Source organism: Caretta caretta, chromosome 1 (genome assembly GCF_965140235.1).
Source record: "Caretta caretta isolate rCarCar2 chromosome 1, rCarCar1.hap1, whole genome shotgun sequence".
In the NCBI taxonomy this organism is placed as follows: Eukaryota; Metazoa; Chordata; order Testudines; family Cheloniidae; genus Caretta; species Caretta caretta.
In genome coordinates, this window is record NC_134206.1 from 251,068,452 (window position 1) to 251,086,170 (window position 17,719).

A 17,719-nucleotide genomic window follows, 5' to 3' on the forward strand; every position below is an offset into this window, starting at 1 on the left:
TATAAATGTGAAACAGTACTCACTGCATCTCTTCTAGCACATTCATCCTCTCCACGATAGTGGGGCCACCCTGGTCCCCCCGGCTGGCCATGCCCTGCTCTGACTGAGGGAATCTCCACTTGTTGGGCTCCGATTCTGCTAGCAATTCCCACCTGAGTGAGGTGCTGTATCTGAGAACCTTAAAAGCAAATATTGGTTTTTCATCTTTATACACAGTAAGTTTGCAGGGCAGATAAATGACAAGAAGCTAACATATAATTTTTTGGGGGAGGCAGGAAGAAAAAGAAGCTTAGTTTTTGTTTAACACACAAATCAGGATCAGCAGACAGAAGAATACCAATGCAGATTGGAGAAGGGAAATGCATTTACTCTGGTGCAGCTCACTCAAAATTTGGTATTTTTCATTACCTTTCATTGATAACAAACATTACACACACATGCACATCAGACACTGAATGTACATCTCAGGTATATGCCAGTCATTAAAACAAAAATTACAGAAAGCCCTTACAATTTTAAATGCTAGTGATCTGGCAGCAAAGAGGAGACATTTGCTATTGCACCAACAGACCAGGAAGACCCTAAGTCTGCACACTGTTCTCTGTTCCATCCCTCACAGCCACAACATGAATGGCTATCCCTGTATACGGTTTTTCCTGCTTTCGTTTGTGCTTAAAGATTAAACAGTACTGACATTAACCAACGGGAAGGTCAGTACACAGCTTACTTCCTTTATTAACTCAGCCTGGAACCTAAATCCACTCCCTTCCCACTGCTTTCTGCTGAATGCCAGGACAGCTATCATCGTTAATTGCAAGAGAGACATTTAGCAACATGCCAGGTTTACTTTTCCCCAAATTTTCTCTTATGATGGGCCAAAATTTTTCTGTAAATACATTAGAAGCGAAATAACTTTAAAGATCTGCAGATACCTCATTGAAAACTTTGAAAAACAGGAGCTGTTGATACTTTGTGACTGTGTGTTTTGTGCGGGGGTGGGCACATAGACAAGTTGCCTAACTTGCATGTAATATTTACTTTACTCTTCTTTCCTTAAAATAAATTTTTAAAAAATTATAAAACTGATATTTGGTTGTTCTTGTATCTTAATTGAAGGATAAAAACTGGTTAGAGTTCACCAGAAACAAAAACTCGCAGCTGATCAACCATAGAAACTTAAGGAACAGTTTACATAATATATTAAATCATCTATGAAATAATGAACCCCCTCACCACCATCACTTTGCACAATTATAGGGAGAGGAGAGCTGCAGGTCAAAGTTAATTCTCTGGACTACAACATTGACATGTCTAATTTAGAAATTCTTGAGCACTCCTATATTTTCAGTATTTTAATTCCCTCTCTTTTGGAAGAAAGTTAATAGAGACATTTACATGAGAACAGAATCTTTGTTTCTTAAGAGTTCATCAGCTCCTGCCGCTTAAACCCAATATGAAGTTAGAATCTTGTTTGCTATGGAAATTGTCTCACAGTCAGGAAGATGATTTCATGCGGTACAGATAGACTCTTCAGATACTGTTTTTATGCAAATGTCCCTAGTAAGAAAAAAGAAAAAAAAGATGCAGGATAAATAGGCAAAATTTTGCTGAACAGAATATTTTCTCCAGAAGGCATCAGTTACCGTTTAACTTACCACAAAGGAAATACTGCGGTCACCTGTCAAAAGTCAACATTCACTGAACTCTTTTTGAAATGCTGAAGTTATTTCCTATTCTAAGGCTATCTTTTCACTACAAAAAAAAAAGGGTTTTTTTAACCATAGGATAACTAATATACATTAGCTATCCCACTGAAAAATCCTAGTGGCACTGTAGTTTTTACCACGAGGCAGCGAGGCTCAGGTCTGGGTATGATGATGATCTTGCCTTGCAAGCTAGCAGTAAAAACTACAGTGCCTTGTCTCCACTAGGGGATAGCTAGCAATAGTTAGTTGGCAGTGAAAACAAAGCCTAAGTTTGGAGTATACCATCTACGGTGACCAGATGTCCTGATTTTATAGGGCCTGTCCTGATATCAGAGGCTCTCTCTCCCACCCCTATTTTTCACATGTGCTATCAGGTCACCATAGTACCACCTGATGGCAAATGATGACTTTTAGTAGGGACAACTATATATGGAACATATTGGAAAAAGGTGTAATATTCCAGTGCACGTTCAGTATAAACCCAAAGTACCTGCAGTGCTTCCTACTGGTCGTGGCCGTGCCACCGATGGCATTTCTTCTGGGTATAGCCCTCTGGAGGAATACTGAACATCAGATTGTTGCTGGTCTGGGTGCATTAACTCTGCAGGCTGAAGGAAACCCGGGCCAAAACTTTGCCTGTTGGCAGAGCAACATAAGATCACACTGACTGATCTTTCCACCGTGAAAATATTTACACTTGTCCCTTATACTTAACCCTATTATGATCACTCATGCGTATTTTTACCGTAGCTGCTACAAAAAGAATTAAACTTCATTACCATAATCCTCTTTCGCAACATGCACTTCATAAGAATAGGCTTGTACAAAGAATAACACAGGAGTTGGAACACAAGCATTTTCATGGATTGGGGTGGCTTCAATCCACTGAGAAGGGTTTGAAAAAAAAGAAAGATTTACTTTTTCGCTGAGGAAAACCATCATCACTACTACCTCAAAGCAACCACAGAACAGGACAGAGTCAAATTCACTTCTAATGTAAGCAGGTTCATCTAACTTCACTGACTTCAGTCGAAACGCACCTGCGTAATTTAGGGACCCAAAAACCCTACTAACTAATGTTGCTGAGTCAGGGGCTCGGATCTAAATCAACAGGAAGAAAGTGCAAAATGTAACATGTATTTGGCAAACAGAGATACCATTTGGTTTATGGGTACTTCCCTAAGTGTTATCAATATTTGTTGTGTTGAGCTCTAGAAATTTTCAAACATCCTCTGATTATATATGATACATCGCACCATGTCACGTTGTGTCTTGACACAGGTCAAGAGAAGGTATGTTAACATCCCTACTTCCTGCAGTGCGATTATTCAAAGGCAGTCTCCACCAATGGTGATAATCATAACTCCACAATTGTTTGCTTACCAAGGGTAGTCTAAGGTGACTTAGCATTAATAAAATGTGTCAGATTGACAGCACTGGAGAGGAAAGCCTATTCACTGAACTGTTATACCAGTGTGATTCACCCTGAGCTGGAGACATCACATTTAAGGATTAGCTTGAACTCCACTGTCTATCGAATTCTCAGTTTCTCTGCCGAGTGTGTCAACATGGTGCCAATCAGTGCTCATTGTGAGAGTGCTCTCTGTGACATGGACTCCCATTTGGCTACACCCTCAGTCCTGCAATGAGCTCTGCAGGAACTCATGTGCCCAGATTGAGCATTTTACAGGACTGGGACCCAAGTTTCTATACTATGCTCATCACCCTGGTGTCTGAGTAGCTTTTTCCTAGGAATTGGGCTATTTATTCTCCCCAGATTTTTATTCCACTCATTAACATGGACCACCAAACAGTCATCTGATTGTATCTCACTCAAGCCATTGCTGACCTGGGGAGCATTTGAACCAGTGACCTACATAAGAAAGGCTCAGAGGACTGCATGACTCAGAAAGTTGGTAATGGGATGTGGAACCTAATAGAGAGAAACCAGTAATTTAAAATACAATACTTTAGTCATTTAGGATACAGCCTAACAAAGAGTTCTGAAAGGTTCAAGAGAAACATTTTTAGTTTGGAACAGCCACTCTCCCCCTATATCCCATGGACTTGTTCCTAATTATCTACTCAGCAACTCCAGAGAAGTGATTTGGAACCAGCTTTCCAAGCATCATGGGACATTAAAATGCATGTCTGAAAGGGGTTTAACGATGCCTATTTGGGGTTGTTATCTGGGGACCAGTAAGAGTGCAACAGTGAGAGAAGCGCCCATATGGTATTTCATGCCTACACCACCAAGCTGGAACCTTATAATCAATAATCTATTAGAATCATTTTAGATGTTTCCTTTCAAAGGAAATATCCTCCCAAGATTACAGCTGAGGGTATTATTTTTGTGCAAAATTATTTTTTGAGGGGGATATTTCCATTACTGTTGCTCTTTCTGTAGATGAAAGAAGTTCATGTTTAACAGCTCTCCTCAAGCCTCCCATTATAATAAATGATGGTTTTAACTACCCTTTACCACTAGTTAGACATCCATGACAGATGATGCAAAATGGATACCTGTATCATTACCTAGCTATTGCTGGTCCTAATTTGGATCAGACAGACTTTCCAGTCCTGGTTTCTATTTTCCAGACCAGCCTTCCATCTGGCTTCTCTAGTTTCAATGGAAAGGTTTCACTTCTAGCCAATTTAATTGGAAAAAACCCTTTGCAAATCAATTTTTAGATTTAGACATTCTCAGCATGCTCAAGATCAGTGTATGTCTATCGCACGATGCAACATTCATACCATGATAATGGCTGCCAAGCCCCAGTATCAGCACAGTAAGTAAGTGACCTAACTTAATACGTTTTGCCTTTCTGCCCAGGTTGGTTCCAGCCCATTAAATATGTTGATTGCATTAGTCTAGAGAAAAGGGAACAATCTGGTTTCCCGATCACTGTTCCGTGCGTTGGCTATTTAAGCCATTGGACTGTGACGTTAATAATGTCGACCTGTAGTGATTTCAAAACACTCCCCTTCCTATTTCTATAGGTTTCTGCATTGTTTCTACCAGTTTCATTATCTTTGTCTTCAGGAAATGAGTGTAACCTTCTTTACTAGAATACAATACATTTCTTCCCTGCTCCGTCACGATGTAAAATGAAGAAGCTGTGGTATTTTATACGGTCTTTAAAGAAACCTTCCTGTGCAGGTCAATGAAGTTGCCGGTTGTTACTTTAACCCTATGGCACTAGCAGGTCCTGGGTTTCCACCACCACCACCATCTGTGGTATTAATGTTTAACTTAAGGAAATTCAACCTGCGGGTACCAAGGGGCTCAGAGCCTTTTGAAAAAGTAATACACAGTGAAGGTACTGCCTTGTTCAAGGATTTGATAACTGGCTACGGAGCCTTTCACTATTAGCCCGCCTCTCTAAATCTGAGACAGGTTGAGAGTGAATGAAAATTGTTAATCATTGATGCCTAGTGGTGATCTACATACAGTGAGCTGGTGATCTCAGTACAGTTTCTAATGTGCTAGTGTCTCAATCACAAAATCATCTTCTCACGTCATGATTGGCCGTATCAGCCAAGACCTCAAAGAGCAAATGTGCATGGGGACTAAATTCCCCTCTCTCCTTCTAGAGGTGATCCTTTCAGTCTCAGTCCCATGGGCAGGGAAAAACTGTCCATCCCCATTCTGCAGATAGAGGTTTTCAGTGCCTAGGACTGTCAGCACAGCCCTTCTCCAAGAACTACATTCATTTTAAAATAAATAAAATAAGGAAGTAATACACTATGTATAAATCAGACCCTGACTTTCTCTTGGAGCTTTGTCCTGAGGAGAATTTGTGCTCTGACACATCTGTCTCCAAGGTTAGCAGGTGATCTTCCCTTTACTGGGGTAAGCTTTTGGGATTGTAACTTGCTCCCACTTGATAATGTATATTGAACATTCGTGATTATATGGGAATTAAAGGGAAAGCCAAATAGTAAATTTGGAGTTGGGAGGGAAGGGAGGTATTTATCAGTTGTAAACCTACGAGGAATAATGTTTCCCTTATATATCTATATAGATTGGGATTTTCTCACCTCCATCTTCATATGAGACTACCACAGCAGGGCCAGGAGAGCCTACGAGATAGATCCCCACTGATTTTATACAGGTGGGCTTGCTACCAGGCCTTCTCTGAGAGGCCCCCTTTGCTCTGGAATTTATTCCCCACTTGGCCCAAAATAAATTGAATCTCTTAATCTATAATGCATGCAGGGAAGACCATTTATTTACAGGGCTTTTCAAGAGGGCAGAGGGAATGGACAAGAGGGAGTCTTTGTGTGGAGTGAAGTACATTTGGTTGCTCTGATTTACTGTTGGTTAATTTAATTTTTTTTATTATTAACATCTGACATTTGAGCATGGGCAGTGTTCCACTATTCATTCAGCATCTGGCACAAACCTTAATCTCCCCTAATTACCACAGTGCTTTTCCATCTAGCTGAGACTGCAAAGTATGAGCTTCCTATAGCCTGCTGCTGCACCATGAGCAGAGCACTGAGAAATATGGAAGGGATCGTACAGTTCCTTCCAAACTTCTCTTCAAGCACATGTCCTCAGAATATGGCTAACTTCCCATCTCTGGCATGAGAACTGCAGGGGTGTATCCATGAAGTTCTCAAAGGACTGGGGCCTATATCTCCATTTGCGCAGTAGAATAAAAAGAGTTAACAAGCATGGAGTTTCCATTCGTTTAACCATTGCAAAAGTGGCTGCCCAGCAACAAAGAAAGCATTCTATCATTGGCATACAGCTTACACATGTTATATGAATGAAACAAAGACAGGAGAAGCAGCTTAGTGCAAAGGAGAGTGCACTGGACTGGTATGCAGGATACCTCTATTCTGGGCTCCACCTCTTTGTGCTCCATTTGCCCTCACACCCTTTGTCTGTCTTGTCTGTTTAGAGTGTAAGTTCATTGGGACAGAGACTCTCTCTTAATACGTGTTTATACCAAGAGTGTCAAATCTACTCAGATGAGAGAGTTTAATTACTTGTTTAATTATGGCCCATGGCCAGGATATAAATTCAGAACTTCATATTCTCCTCAATCCACAGTGCATCTCTCACTGACATCAGTGAGAGAGGTTTGCGCAGAGATTAAGTGAAAGATACAGACAGCCTCTATGTAGTAACTAAACTTTTATTTATTAGCTATTTATTCAGCAACTTTTTGACATATTCAGCATCGTTCATTGAGATAATCAGCTCCCCTTTGGGCCGATGCTACTCCTGCCCTGTGTTTTTCTTCCTTCCCCTCCCTCCGGCTTCTCTTAAGTCTTTCGTTCTTCCTTCTGCTCTTCCCTCCCAGGAACTCCCAGCTCCCACCCTCTTTTCTGTTCCATCTATTAAAATGATCAGCAATGGAACAGTTAAGGTTGACAATGACATTTCTTCATCACTGGGCTTTAGAAATGCCACTCCAATGAAATTAACATGTTACACATGTTGATGTCATTGTTTCAGGCTCTCTGCAGACTCTGGCACTCAATGGTATGCTCCATTCACATTTGGAAGGTTATCTTCGCAGCCATGAAGGCTTGAAATTTATTGTTTTTTAATTAAAGCTTGGAATCTACATAATCCAAGTGTGTCATGTTGGCCACATAAATACTTTATGCAGGCTGCATCTGGCCTGTGGGCCATCTGTTTGACACCCTGAGTTTGCACAGTACCTAAGAGAGTAGGGTCTCAATCTCAGTAGGGCCTCTTGGAGCTAATGTAATATAAATAATAATTATAATTCCATGAACAGAAAGGTACCTCTGCAGCAGACCCGGCGCTGTTGGAGGAGTCATTCCAAATTCCACGTATCTCTATTGGAAATAAATTAATAAAAATAAAATCAATAAATTGGGAATTTCAGTCAGTGTTTTACAGGTTGAATGAGACCCAATTGCCGGGCCTACATGTGAGCTGACTGCAAGTTTACTGACAGAGATTTACAAACATTTTTTGTTAAGTGGCACAAGAAGACCTGGGAAGTGCAGCTCCAACAGGACAACCAGCTCTTCTATGTTTGCCCATGCTCCTTATGTGGCTTATCCACCTTTTGAAAATGTGTTCTCTGACTTGCAGCTTAAGGCCCCCTACAATGTGTATTTAATATAAATTTTACGAAAAGCTAAGCTATTATTTTACCTTGTGAAGGTGGGGGGAGCCAATGGCACACAGGTAGTGCTAGATCTTAATTTATCCTGCCTAAAATGATTTATTTTGTACAACAGACTTCCAACTCTATTTACAATTTCATACAGGAGCATCAGCTAATGGTTAGAGCAGGGGAGGTAGAATCAGGATGTCATGGTCTCAAATGTCCTGGTGGAAAACTCTGCCTAAATACTTAGAACTTTATCTTCGTGGGCTCTAAATAGGTGCTAAGCTAAAACAGACTTTAGAAAAGAAATGTTATTCATTTAAATACCAAGACTGATCTGTGAAAGATCACAACTGAGTGGACCAGGTCAGTGTTCTCTTAAAAGAGAACTCCTATCTGCCTCCAACTGAGAAAAAAAGTTCACAGGATGGTTTAAACAGTGAATCCCCCATTTGGTAACTGTTCACATCACAGATATCCCTGGTTCCAGTAATTGCTCAATATCCGTGATGAACCCTGATCTAAAAGGTGTAACAATAGTGACCATGGCTCAACTGGTCCTAACACCCTGCCCTGAAAAGCCTTTCAAGATGTATCACTCACACTAAATGGGTTGTTTACTGCCTGGGCTGGACCATATGGTGATCCCCAGTGGGGGCATGTGGTTCCCCTCCCTGCTCGAGCAGGAGTGTTGTTTACCGGCTGTCCCGCAGAGACCCCAGGTGATGTGATGGCAGTGGAACTGGCTGCTTGGCTACTGGGAGCCACCAGGGCAAAGGCATCATCCAAGAGAGAGTGCATGGTCTGCCGGGCCTCTTCAATGGATGGCTGTGGAGGGATGTACTGAGAGGCTGGGTGGGGAGGCAAGCCTGGGTACTTCCCGAGATCAAGAGAAGAAGGTGTCTGTGGTTCTGCAGGCAGGTCAGGATCAGACTACAGAGAAGACAGAGAATGGAACCAGGAGTCAGAGAGACTTTTACATACGCAGTTTCAAGTCAGTGACATTTAACTTCTGAATAAGGATTAGAACAAGCTGGAAGCAACAGAGGAGAGAGACCTGGGTGTGTGGATTGATCACAGGATGACTATTAGCCACCAGTGGGACGCAGTTGTGAAAAAGGCAAGGCATTTTCAGTAGAGACAGAGAAGTGTTAATGCCACTGTACGAGGCCACTGGTGAGACCTCATCTGGAATACTGTGTACAATTTTGGTCACCCATGTTCAAGAAAGATGAAATCAAACCGGAGCAGATGCAGAGAAGGGCTACTAGGATGATCAGGAGAGAACTGACAGCCTATCTTATGAGAGGAGACCAGAAGAGCTTGGATTGTTTATCCTAGCAAAAAAAAAAGGCTGATCGGGGATATGATTGCTTTCTATAAATACATTGGGGGAGGGGTAAATATCCGGGAGGGGGAGGAGCTATTTAAGCTACAGGACAGTGTTGGCAGAAGAACAAATGGGTTGAACTGACTCCAAACAAATTCAGGCTGGAAATCAGAAGAAGGCTTCTAACCACCAGAGGGGTGAGGTTCTAGAACTGCCTCCTAATAGGAGTTGTGCCGGCAAACACGAGAGAACAGCACAAATTGATCAATGCGACTCTACGACAGCACTGCTGGTGATGGTAGGTGCCAGGGCTCATTTCCGGTTTTTGTCTTATAAAAGCTCATGCTTCAGAGCTTCAGCCAGCCACCTGCAGGAATCAGGAAGGGATTTCCTCCCGCTGCCCCCCATGAGAATTTGGTCGGGGGTTGGTCTCCTTCCTCCAAAGCATCATCCGGGGTGGACACAGCTGTAGATGAGACCCTGGATGGAGTGGGCCAGTGCTCTAAGGTGGCATCAAGCATTCTGTCTCTCAGGTGCTTGCTGGCTGGTTCTTGCTCACCTGTTCAGGGTCTAACTGATTGCCATGTATGGGGTCAGGAAGGAATTTCCCCCAAGGTCAGATTGCAGTGATCTTGGGGGTTTTTCACCTTACTTTGCAGCATGTGGGGGTGGGTCACTTGCCAGGATTATCTGGGTACATCTCACTTAATCATTTCCCTGCCACTGCGGGGGTCTCAGGCACTGGTGCACCTCAGTCCCTCCTATTCTCTCCCCGCAGCATAACAATCTAATCTGGGTGCTGTAACACTTTGGTCTCAATTCGGCTGTTGGGTTTAGTATGTGGGGTGGTGCTGGTGGCCTGTGACATACAGGAGGTCAGACTAGATGATCTGGTGGTGCCTTCTAACCTTAAATCCTATGACCATCGAAACCAAGTTGAGATTTAAGGCATCTGTGTGCATGTCAGCCAAACCGGTCCAGTTCTTCTACCAGAGAGTCATTTTAGTTCAACTGTTTCAGCCAATTTAAGCTTCCTCACTACATTACTAGGTGGGGAACAGCATACCACCTGATAGAGACTGAGCTGCACTAGAATGATGTGGTTTGTAAATGTATATGTATCTGAAATCACATAGTGAATGCTGACTCTTATCTAGAAGATGACAGTCTGAGCTAGCTCTCTCTAAATCAGGGGTGGGCAAACTTTTTGGCTGGAGGACCACACCTGGGTATGGAAATTGTATGGCGGGCCATGAATGCTCATGGTTCCCGGCCAATGGGAGCTGTGGGGGTGGCGCTTGGGGCAGGGGCAGCGTGTGGAGCCCTCTGGTGCCCCTATGCATTGGAGCGGGGACACGCCGCTGCTTCTGGGAGCCACGCGGAGCCCCAGCACATGCGGAGCAGGGCAAGCCCCGGACCCTGCTCCCCATCAGGAGCTCGAGGGCCGATTAAAAACGTCTGAAGGGCTGGATGAGGCCCTCGGGCCGTAGTTTGCCCACCCCTGCTCTAAATGAAGTCTTTCTGAACCTTTGCAGCTCTACGGAGCGAGTTGAGTCTTTGTGTAACAACTGACCACGTTAGCTGAAATGTGAAACAATTATGGCTATCCTGAGCAACACAGGACAGGAGCTATTCAACAGCTAAGCGGTTAGCTGTGAGGAAGCTGAACTGAAGTGCATCGTCCTAAAGGGATTCACAACAGTGCCTGATGTAGCCAGCACAATTACTACATACGGTCTTACCTCAGGAGCATATTGCTCCTCAGTAACAGGAAGTTACGCAGCCTTGCAGTAGCAGACTTATTGTGTCAGCTCCTTCTTGCCACTGCATGCCGGCTGCAGTGTCACCTATCAAGCCACACCCCTCTATGTCACTGGGAGTTTAAAATGCTGAGGACCAACTCTCCACGGGTGCCGAAAGGGCTGAGCTTGCTATGTGAAAAGTCTCAATTAAATAGCTGCGGACTAGAATTCATTCCAATATGGGTGACATTAAAATGATCATGGCGCATGTTTGAACGCCGATGAAGACCACAGAAAGAAACATTATGGTCCTTCACTACATTTTAAAAAATGGAAACTGTTTGAAACTGTCCAGAGGTTTTGAATGTTAGCAGCGTCTGAGTGAAGACTGATTAGTGGCCAAAGTGCGGGTGCACCAGTCCAGAAAGCACAATAAGTGCAGTTTACTACATGATATTATTAAACTTAAAAGTTCTTAGTTACTATTTTTAACATGGAAAGAAAGCTAATTTGCTAGATACTGTATGAAAATTATTTCAGTTATTTCTGCACTGATATCTAAGTTTAAAGAAAAGAAAATCTATCATTGAGGGACCTCAGTTTTTCACTACCTGAAAAACTAGAATAAAATTTCCTATAACATTTGGGATTATTTAATCACTGGTAATGTGGACTAGAATGTACTGAACTGACTGTGCTCAAAGGATCATGTAGCATGCACACGTTTTCATGTGATGGGTCTTTTCCAGGATTTATATTTTAGTTTCTAACGTTGCTCACTGGAGAATCCTTTTCTCATTTCATAGCATTTCCTATGATTACTGTTCCTAATGGCCCCATTTTCAATTCTCATTATATAGTTTATTGGGACTGATAAAAATGCTTTTCAGTGCTTCTGTTTTGAAGACCAAGCAACACCAGCACGAGTGGAAAATGACAGGTTTTACTATTTTACCCAAACATTCTGCATAGGAAGTTCTTGACTCACTCAGTTTCATCCAAATGGAATTAGCATATAAAGTAGCCACTCAGAGCATACCAGGAAAATAGGAGATTCACCTAAGTCACAGTTATCGTAAGAACTATCAGTGTATTCCTGTCATCTAAAAGACAAACATACAATATATGCAGAATTATTGACTCCTGGTGGTCTTTTGTATGTCCCATCACTGTCGGTGGTGATTAGCCTGTCCTTCTCAGCATCAATAGGGCTTCCATTTATCTGATGTCTCCGACGCTGCTTGGGAGAACGTTTTGCACGTGAACTAAAAAAAAAAGAGAGAGAAATAAAGACCAAGAGAAAGTTCAGCACCTTTTGTCTTACTAGAAATACAACTAGTTTTTATGGCTGGTTATGGATTGTCCTCAGTTCTTCTGTGCATCCTTTCAGGTATGACCCCCTGCTGCACATGAACATTTTGGAGAGTCCTCAGGCAAGGGACATCTCCTATGAAATATAGTGAAATATCTCAGTCATATGTAATTCTACATGAAAAATGCCAAAAATTATGTCATAAAGGAGGGATTTAAAACAAAAAGAGAAACGTACATTTGGTCATCCTTTGGCAAAGCATCAACATACTTCTGAGAATGACCTTGGTGACAAGGATGCTATCGCTACACACAGCCTGTGCGTGAGTGAATGAGTGTACAATTTTGCTTTGGAAGACAATTTTTCTACCTTGGCTGGCACCTAGAATATTTAATAAGTTCATATATTCTTCCAGTCTCCTTCAATCACAGTAGAGAGTATTGATTTACAATTCATATTTTTAGGATTTTTAAGAAATAAAACTACATAAAAAGTAAATCAATACTCCCTAATACAATTGAATGACAGAATCTGATAAGCAGTCAATCCTATTATAGTGCCTGTATGATGGAATGGAATTTTGAGTGCCCAGTTTGAGACACCTAGGATCTGATTTTTCAGTGTTCCTAGCATTATATAGCATTCTGTATGTTCAGAGCAGTCTCACCACTGACTTCAGTTGAAGCTGCAAGTGCTCTGGAATTCTGCAAATCAGACCCCAGGGTCTTAAGTTAGTCACCCAGAAAATGAGGAACTGACCACCAGTGAAAAGTTTGGTTTAACTGACTCGTCCATCACCATATAGGAACTCTGTGCTCTACTGGACACAGACTCTACTGCCATTTCCCCCCAGGTCTTGAGACCTTTTGTCCTGTCACCATCCCAGTCTTGTATCTTCCCACCCCAGCTCCTTGTTCCTGTCTTGTTTTCCTCAACCAGCAGTCTCCAGTGAGGCTCCACTCAGGCTTCTTATCCCAGTCCCAGTCTCCTTGCTTCACAAATACTAAGTCTCCCTTGTCCCAGTCTCACCCAGTCCATTCCCATTCTTCTTGCCAAGCCAGTCCCAGCTCAGTTTCCCTAACACCCGATATTCCTCATTCCAGACTTGCAGCATTCTAAATGATGGCATTATGGAGCTAACAAAGTAACCGTCAGACTGCAGAACAGAGATTACGCTGAGCTTTAAACTGATGTATGTAACGGCAGGTCTTCACTACCCGCCGGATCAGCAGGTAGTGATCGATCTATTGGGGATCCATTTATCGCGTCTCACCCATCGACTCCGGAACTCCAGCTCGCGAGAGGTGGAAGCGGAGTAGACAGGGGAGCAGCAGCGGTAGACTCGCCGCCGTCCTCACGGCCAGGTAAGTCGACCTAAGATACGCCGACTTCAGCTACACTATTCCCGTAGCTGAAGTTGCGTATCTTAGGTCGACCCCCCACAGTGTAGACCAGGGCTAAGTCAGCTGAAGGAAAGACACAGTGGAGGAAAAGTTTTGTTTGTTCTCAGTGTGAACGTGGTCCAGGCAGGACTGCATTTAGGGAACCTGGAACTCAAGAGAAAGAGCCCCCTGTGTCCATATACCCCACAGAAGACACAGAACAGACACTGTCTTAACATATAAGACCAGGAGGGAAGATCTGTGAGATGGGTTAAGTGCTGTGTGCATCTGGTTACCATGAAGGAATAAGGAAGAAGGGATTTTATTGTCTGGTATTTGCCGAGTTTTAAAGATAAATTTGAACTTTTGTATATTTTATCATTAGTTTTCATGGTCTCTTGACTGCATGTTTTTCTCTGTTTTGATACGAAAATAGTATTCTTTGCCATTTACTTTTTTTTTCTTATTCCTTAGTCTCTGTTAGTGCTCTTAAGTAAATTCAAACTTTGTTTCACCCTGGGTTTGTTACCTGTGATACTTAGTACGAATTGTGGTGGTGGTGTGGGGATAGTGTGTGATTAAGTAGTTCTGCTTCAGCCTGCTCCCAAAATTACGTTGCATTTAACAATTACACTAGAGGAATTAGACAGTTTCCATGTGATGTTATGCAGCTACTAAATGAAAAAGAGTGTGCAAAAGTAGCGGCACAAATAATAAACATCTCCTTAAAAATGGCTTTGGTATGTTTGGTTCCGCTATTGAGAAATGTCCATGAGAACCTGTAAAAAAAAAACGCATGGCCCTCTGAATGCTGTTAAAAAAACCCAACCACCACCCAAAAAACCTCTGGCATGTACTGACTAGACCAAAACACCCAGAATAACCCCAACCCTTTCATCTCTCCAACCCAAAAGTTCTTTAGGGAACAAAATGATTCTAAGCTCTCCAAGTGCAGAAATACAGGCCTGATGCAGTTTGCAAGTCTTGACACTGATTCTAAAGGAGACTGAATCTTCCCCTTGCTCTCAGTCTGTACCTCTTCCTGGGTTCTATAAAAACAGTAGGCACGTTGCCTCCAGGGTCCAAGATCTTGTCAATCTGCATCTGCGCTTTGCGGTATATTTTATGCTGCTCTTTGGCGTCAACAACAATCACATCATCCACAACTGGAAATTCATAGTGGCCTTTGCGCTTGGCTCGAAGACGGATCTTATTGCGGTGATGCTCGATCTCAGACTTATGCCTCAGAGCTGTTTGTATCTTAAAGGAAGAAAAAGAGAAAACCATGAGATACACTTTTGCAAATAGAGCCTATTACTGCTGTGCAATAAAAAGGAGAGCCAGAGCTAAAGCAAGCAATTTGAAATTGGCACACAGGTCCTCCCTCAGTTATCTCGTCCTTTTGCGGGTAATAGACCCATAATCTCCCCAAGTAGATGTGCTATCAGACATGGTATAATCACTAACACAGCAGGTGAAATTAAAGACAAGTGGCAGAGTGTTTATAAAAGGCGTGATGGATAACAAAAAGTCCTGCCAGTTGCCATGAGAAACATTGCTCCATTAAAATTAGATTGCAACCAAGGGTGTACGTGGCATATGTCTGCCTGCACCCATCATAGGAGAGATTTGATAATTATAGCCAAAGTCTGTCTCTGATTCCCTTTTTAAAAAAAACCTCATAATACAAGGGGCAAGAACTTAAGGAGCTGCTTGAGGAGCACAGTTGGAAGAGGGAAGGAGGAGTGGAATGGTCCAGGGCATGGCAATAGGTTCTTCAGGTCACTAGTTTAAACGTAGACCAGTGCTTTTAGAGCTGGTCCAACACCTACTGAAGTCAATGGGACTCTTTCCATTGATTACAGTAGATATTGGATCAGGCACTTAATGGCCACTGTGCTTGTGTTGGAACTGTGTTGAGGTGCACAAAAAGCACGAAAAATAAAACCCACTATAATCTTTTACAAAAGTATAAAAAAGCCATTAGACAAATGTTCATAGCAGGATTTTTCCTAGTAGTTAAATTTACATTTCCTGGACTTCCTTGTCTACAGGTATTAGATGTATTAATTTACTTTCCAACATATTATGTAAGGTACTCAACACAAAGGACGAATTGAGCTTTTAACCTAGAAGCAAGGGGAGGAGACGATCTTCAACCAAGTACAAAATGAGTTACTGAGCAGCAGCTGGGAGAGGCATGCAGAACTAGACCCAGATAGCCGAGTCATCTAGGTGTCACACAAATGTACAGAGCCACCACGCACTACACTATCTTAAAAATACCTCTTTGTTAATTTTGTTGGACTCTGCTACTCGGTCAGACAGTGCTGGGTTCTGAGCGGGAGGGGCTGCGATTGGCTGCATGGCAATCAACTGAATCTTGCTGGGGACCCGTCTACTTGCGTCTGAGGAACGAGACATCCTGTCCACATGCTCAAAGATAGAGGCTGAGGAGTGCTGCTCGTTTCCACTACTGGTCTGCGGAGGTCCTGAATTACCAGAACAAATAAAATAAAAGACAGTGTCATAGCTAGGATCAACTCAGTGAAATGTCTGGCCATACAAGATAACATGAAATGGTGTGCTACAACATTATGCCTTCTTTGCAGCTGCATTTAATTTGCCCTGGAGGTCTTCCATCCGCTGCAGATTTATTGCAGGCAGTTTACTCAGTAGTCGGCAGATTACTAAACTTTTTCATTTTTTCTCCTGACAGTGAACAATCATTCTTTATTTTTTTAAATCAAGTATTTGATATTTTACAAAGATAAAAATCTCAAAGTAGTTTTATCCCACCAAAAGCTATTCAGAATGCTCTAGTACGTACTACAAATTGCTATTGATAACATTACTTAAGAAGGCTCAGATTCCACAAATGGAGTTTTACAAGCCAATAAAAGACTTCGAACTATGAAATGCCATACTTTAACAGATAAGTGATAGCGAGTGCAATTTTTCAACTAAACAAAGATTTAAAAATCTGTCCAAAATCTAGTTTTAGAGGTAATTTTTACAAATTTAAGTTTTTTAATAGTCTGTTTTTTCTTACCAACAGAAAGTAAACAGTCTAACATTAGGTGTTTAGCTGTACAAACAATGCTTTGCTCTGATACGTTGGGAAAATTAATTTCTACAACTACAATCCAAATATACTTAAGAGAGTCATTCTAGGGAACCAATGGACATTTGCTTGATAACGAGCTCATCAAATATCTTGTTACATTTTTGTACTAATTGGTAACATATGCAACTATACCACTTAGTCAGAACCTTTATAATTTTATCCATAACTTTCTTCACGGTGCCTATTCTATAAATGAAAATTTCAGAGAAAATGTCAATCTGAAATATGGTCAATTTAACGAAATTAATTAAAAGTAGTTTCAAGTACTACACCTGCCCCTATGTCCTCCTGCCAGTTTTTGTGGTTCTACAATAACATTTTTCTTTTTGAAAAAAATATGTTCCTCTCCCCACTGCTGCTGCATGAAAGACTCACAAACAAAGGAAGAAACTCACTAAAACTCACTATTCCTACAACAAATTCCACATGAAGGCACTGCTGTGCTTGTGGAAGCCCTAAGAAGTGAGTCAGGAGAACTCCGCATAGGTCCTGGGGGCTGCTCATGTTGAACAATTTGCAGGACTGAGGCCTAAATGACTGATTGTACAAATGAACTAGAGAAATAGACTATACAAAAAAGTTCTGTCAAATGCATTAATGGAACACATGGAAAAAACAAGAGAATTTTATTTTGCCTAATTTTTTTCAGCACCAATAATCGTAAGTATTATTTTTAATACAAATACAGAAAGTAGCATATTTTAAGACGATTGTGTCCTTTTAAGCACAAAAATAAAAGACAAAAATTAATTCCTTCTGTAAATACTAAATGGGGAAAAAAGTCTCTGAAATGATTATATTATTTCAATTGATCCATCACATCTGTAATTTGCTAACCTACAATTAAGAGAGTTAAACATTTTATTTAAATAATATTAAATATTAAAATGAATAGCAAATCTCCAATGGATATCTCATTGAGTTTATCTATGCTATTGACAACAACTTAGATGATTAAAAATAAATAATTTTTATCACCTAATTTACTTTTTACTATCTACGGTGTTTGTTTCCTTTCC

The 17,719-nt window shown here is 41.6% G+C and overlaps 1 protein-coding gene across 5 annotated transcripts in view; it reads right to left on the minus strand.

The window, feature by feature from the left end:
- The window catches only part of KIAA1549 (KIAA1549 ortholog), a 204,986-nt gene that overhangs the window by 6,883 nt on the left and 180,384 nt on the right, over window positions 1-17,719 (minus strand). For 3 of the 5 annotated variants that reach the window (XM_075123048.1, XM_048830947.2, XM_048830940.2), the window contains 7 exons: window positions 15,860-16,065; window positions 14,610-14,833; window positions 12,000-12,144; window positions 8,411-8,740; window positions 7,474-7,526; window positions 2,197-2,342; window positions 24-178 (listed from right to left, as the gene is read on the minus strand). In XM_075123048.1, the coding sequence (XP_074979149.1) occupies window positions 24-178; window positions 2,197-2,342; window positions 7,474-7,526; window positions 8,411-8,740; window positions 12,000-12,144; window positions 14,610-14,833; window positions 15,860-16,065 (1,259 nt within the window). The remainder of the gene's footprint in view (window positions 1-23; window positions 179-2,196; window positions 2,343-7,473; window positions 7,527-8,410; window positions 8,741-11,999; window positions 12,145-14,609; window positions 14,834-15,859; window positions 16,066-17,719) is intronic. The other 2 variants (XM_048830956.2, XM_075123050.1) reach the window with 2 other exon arrangements.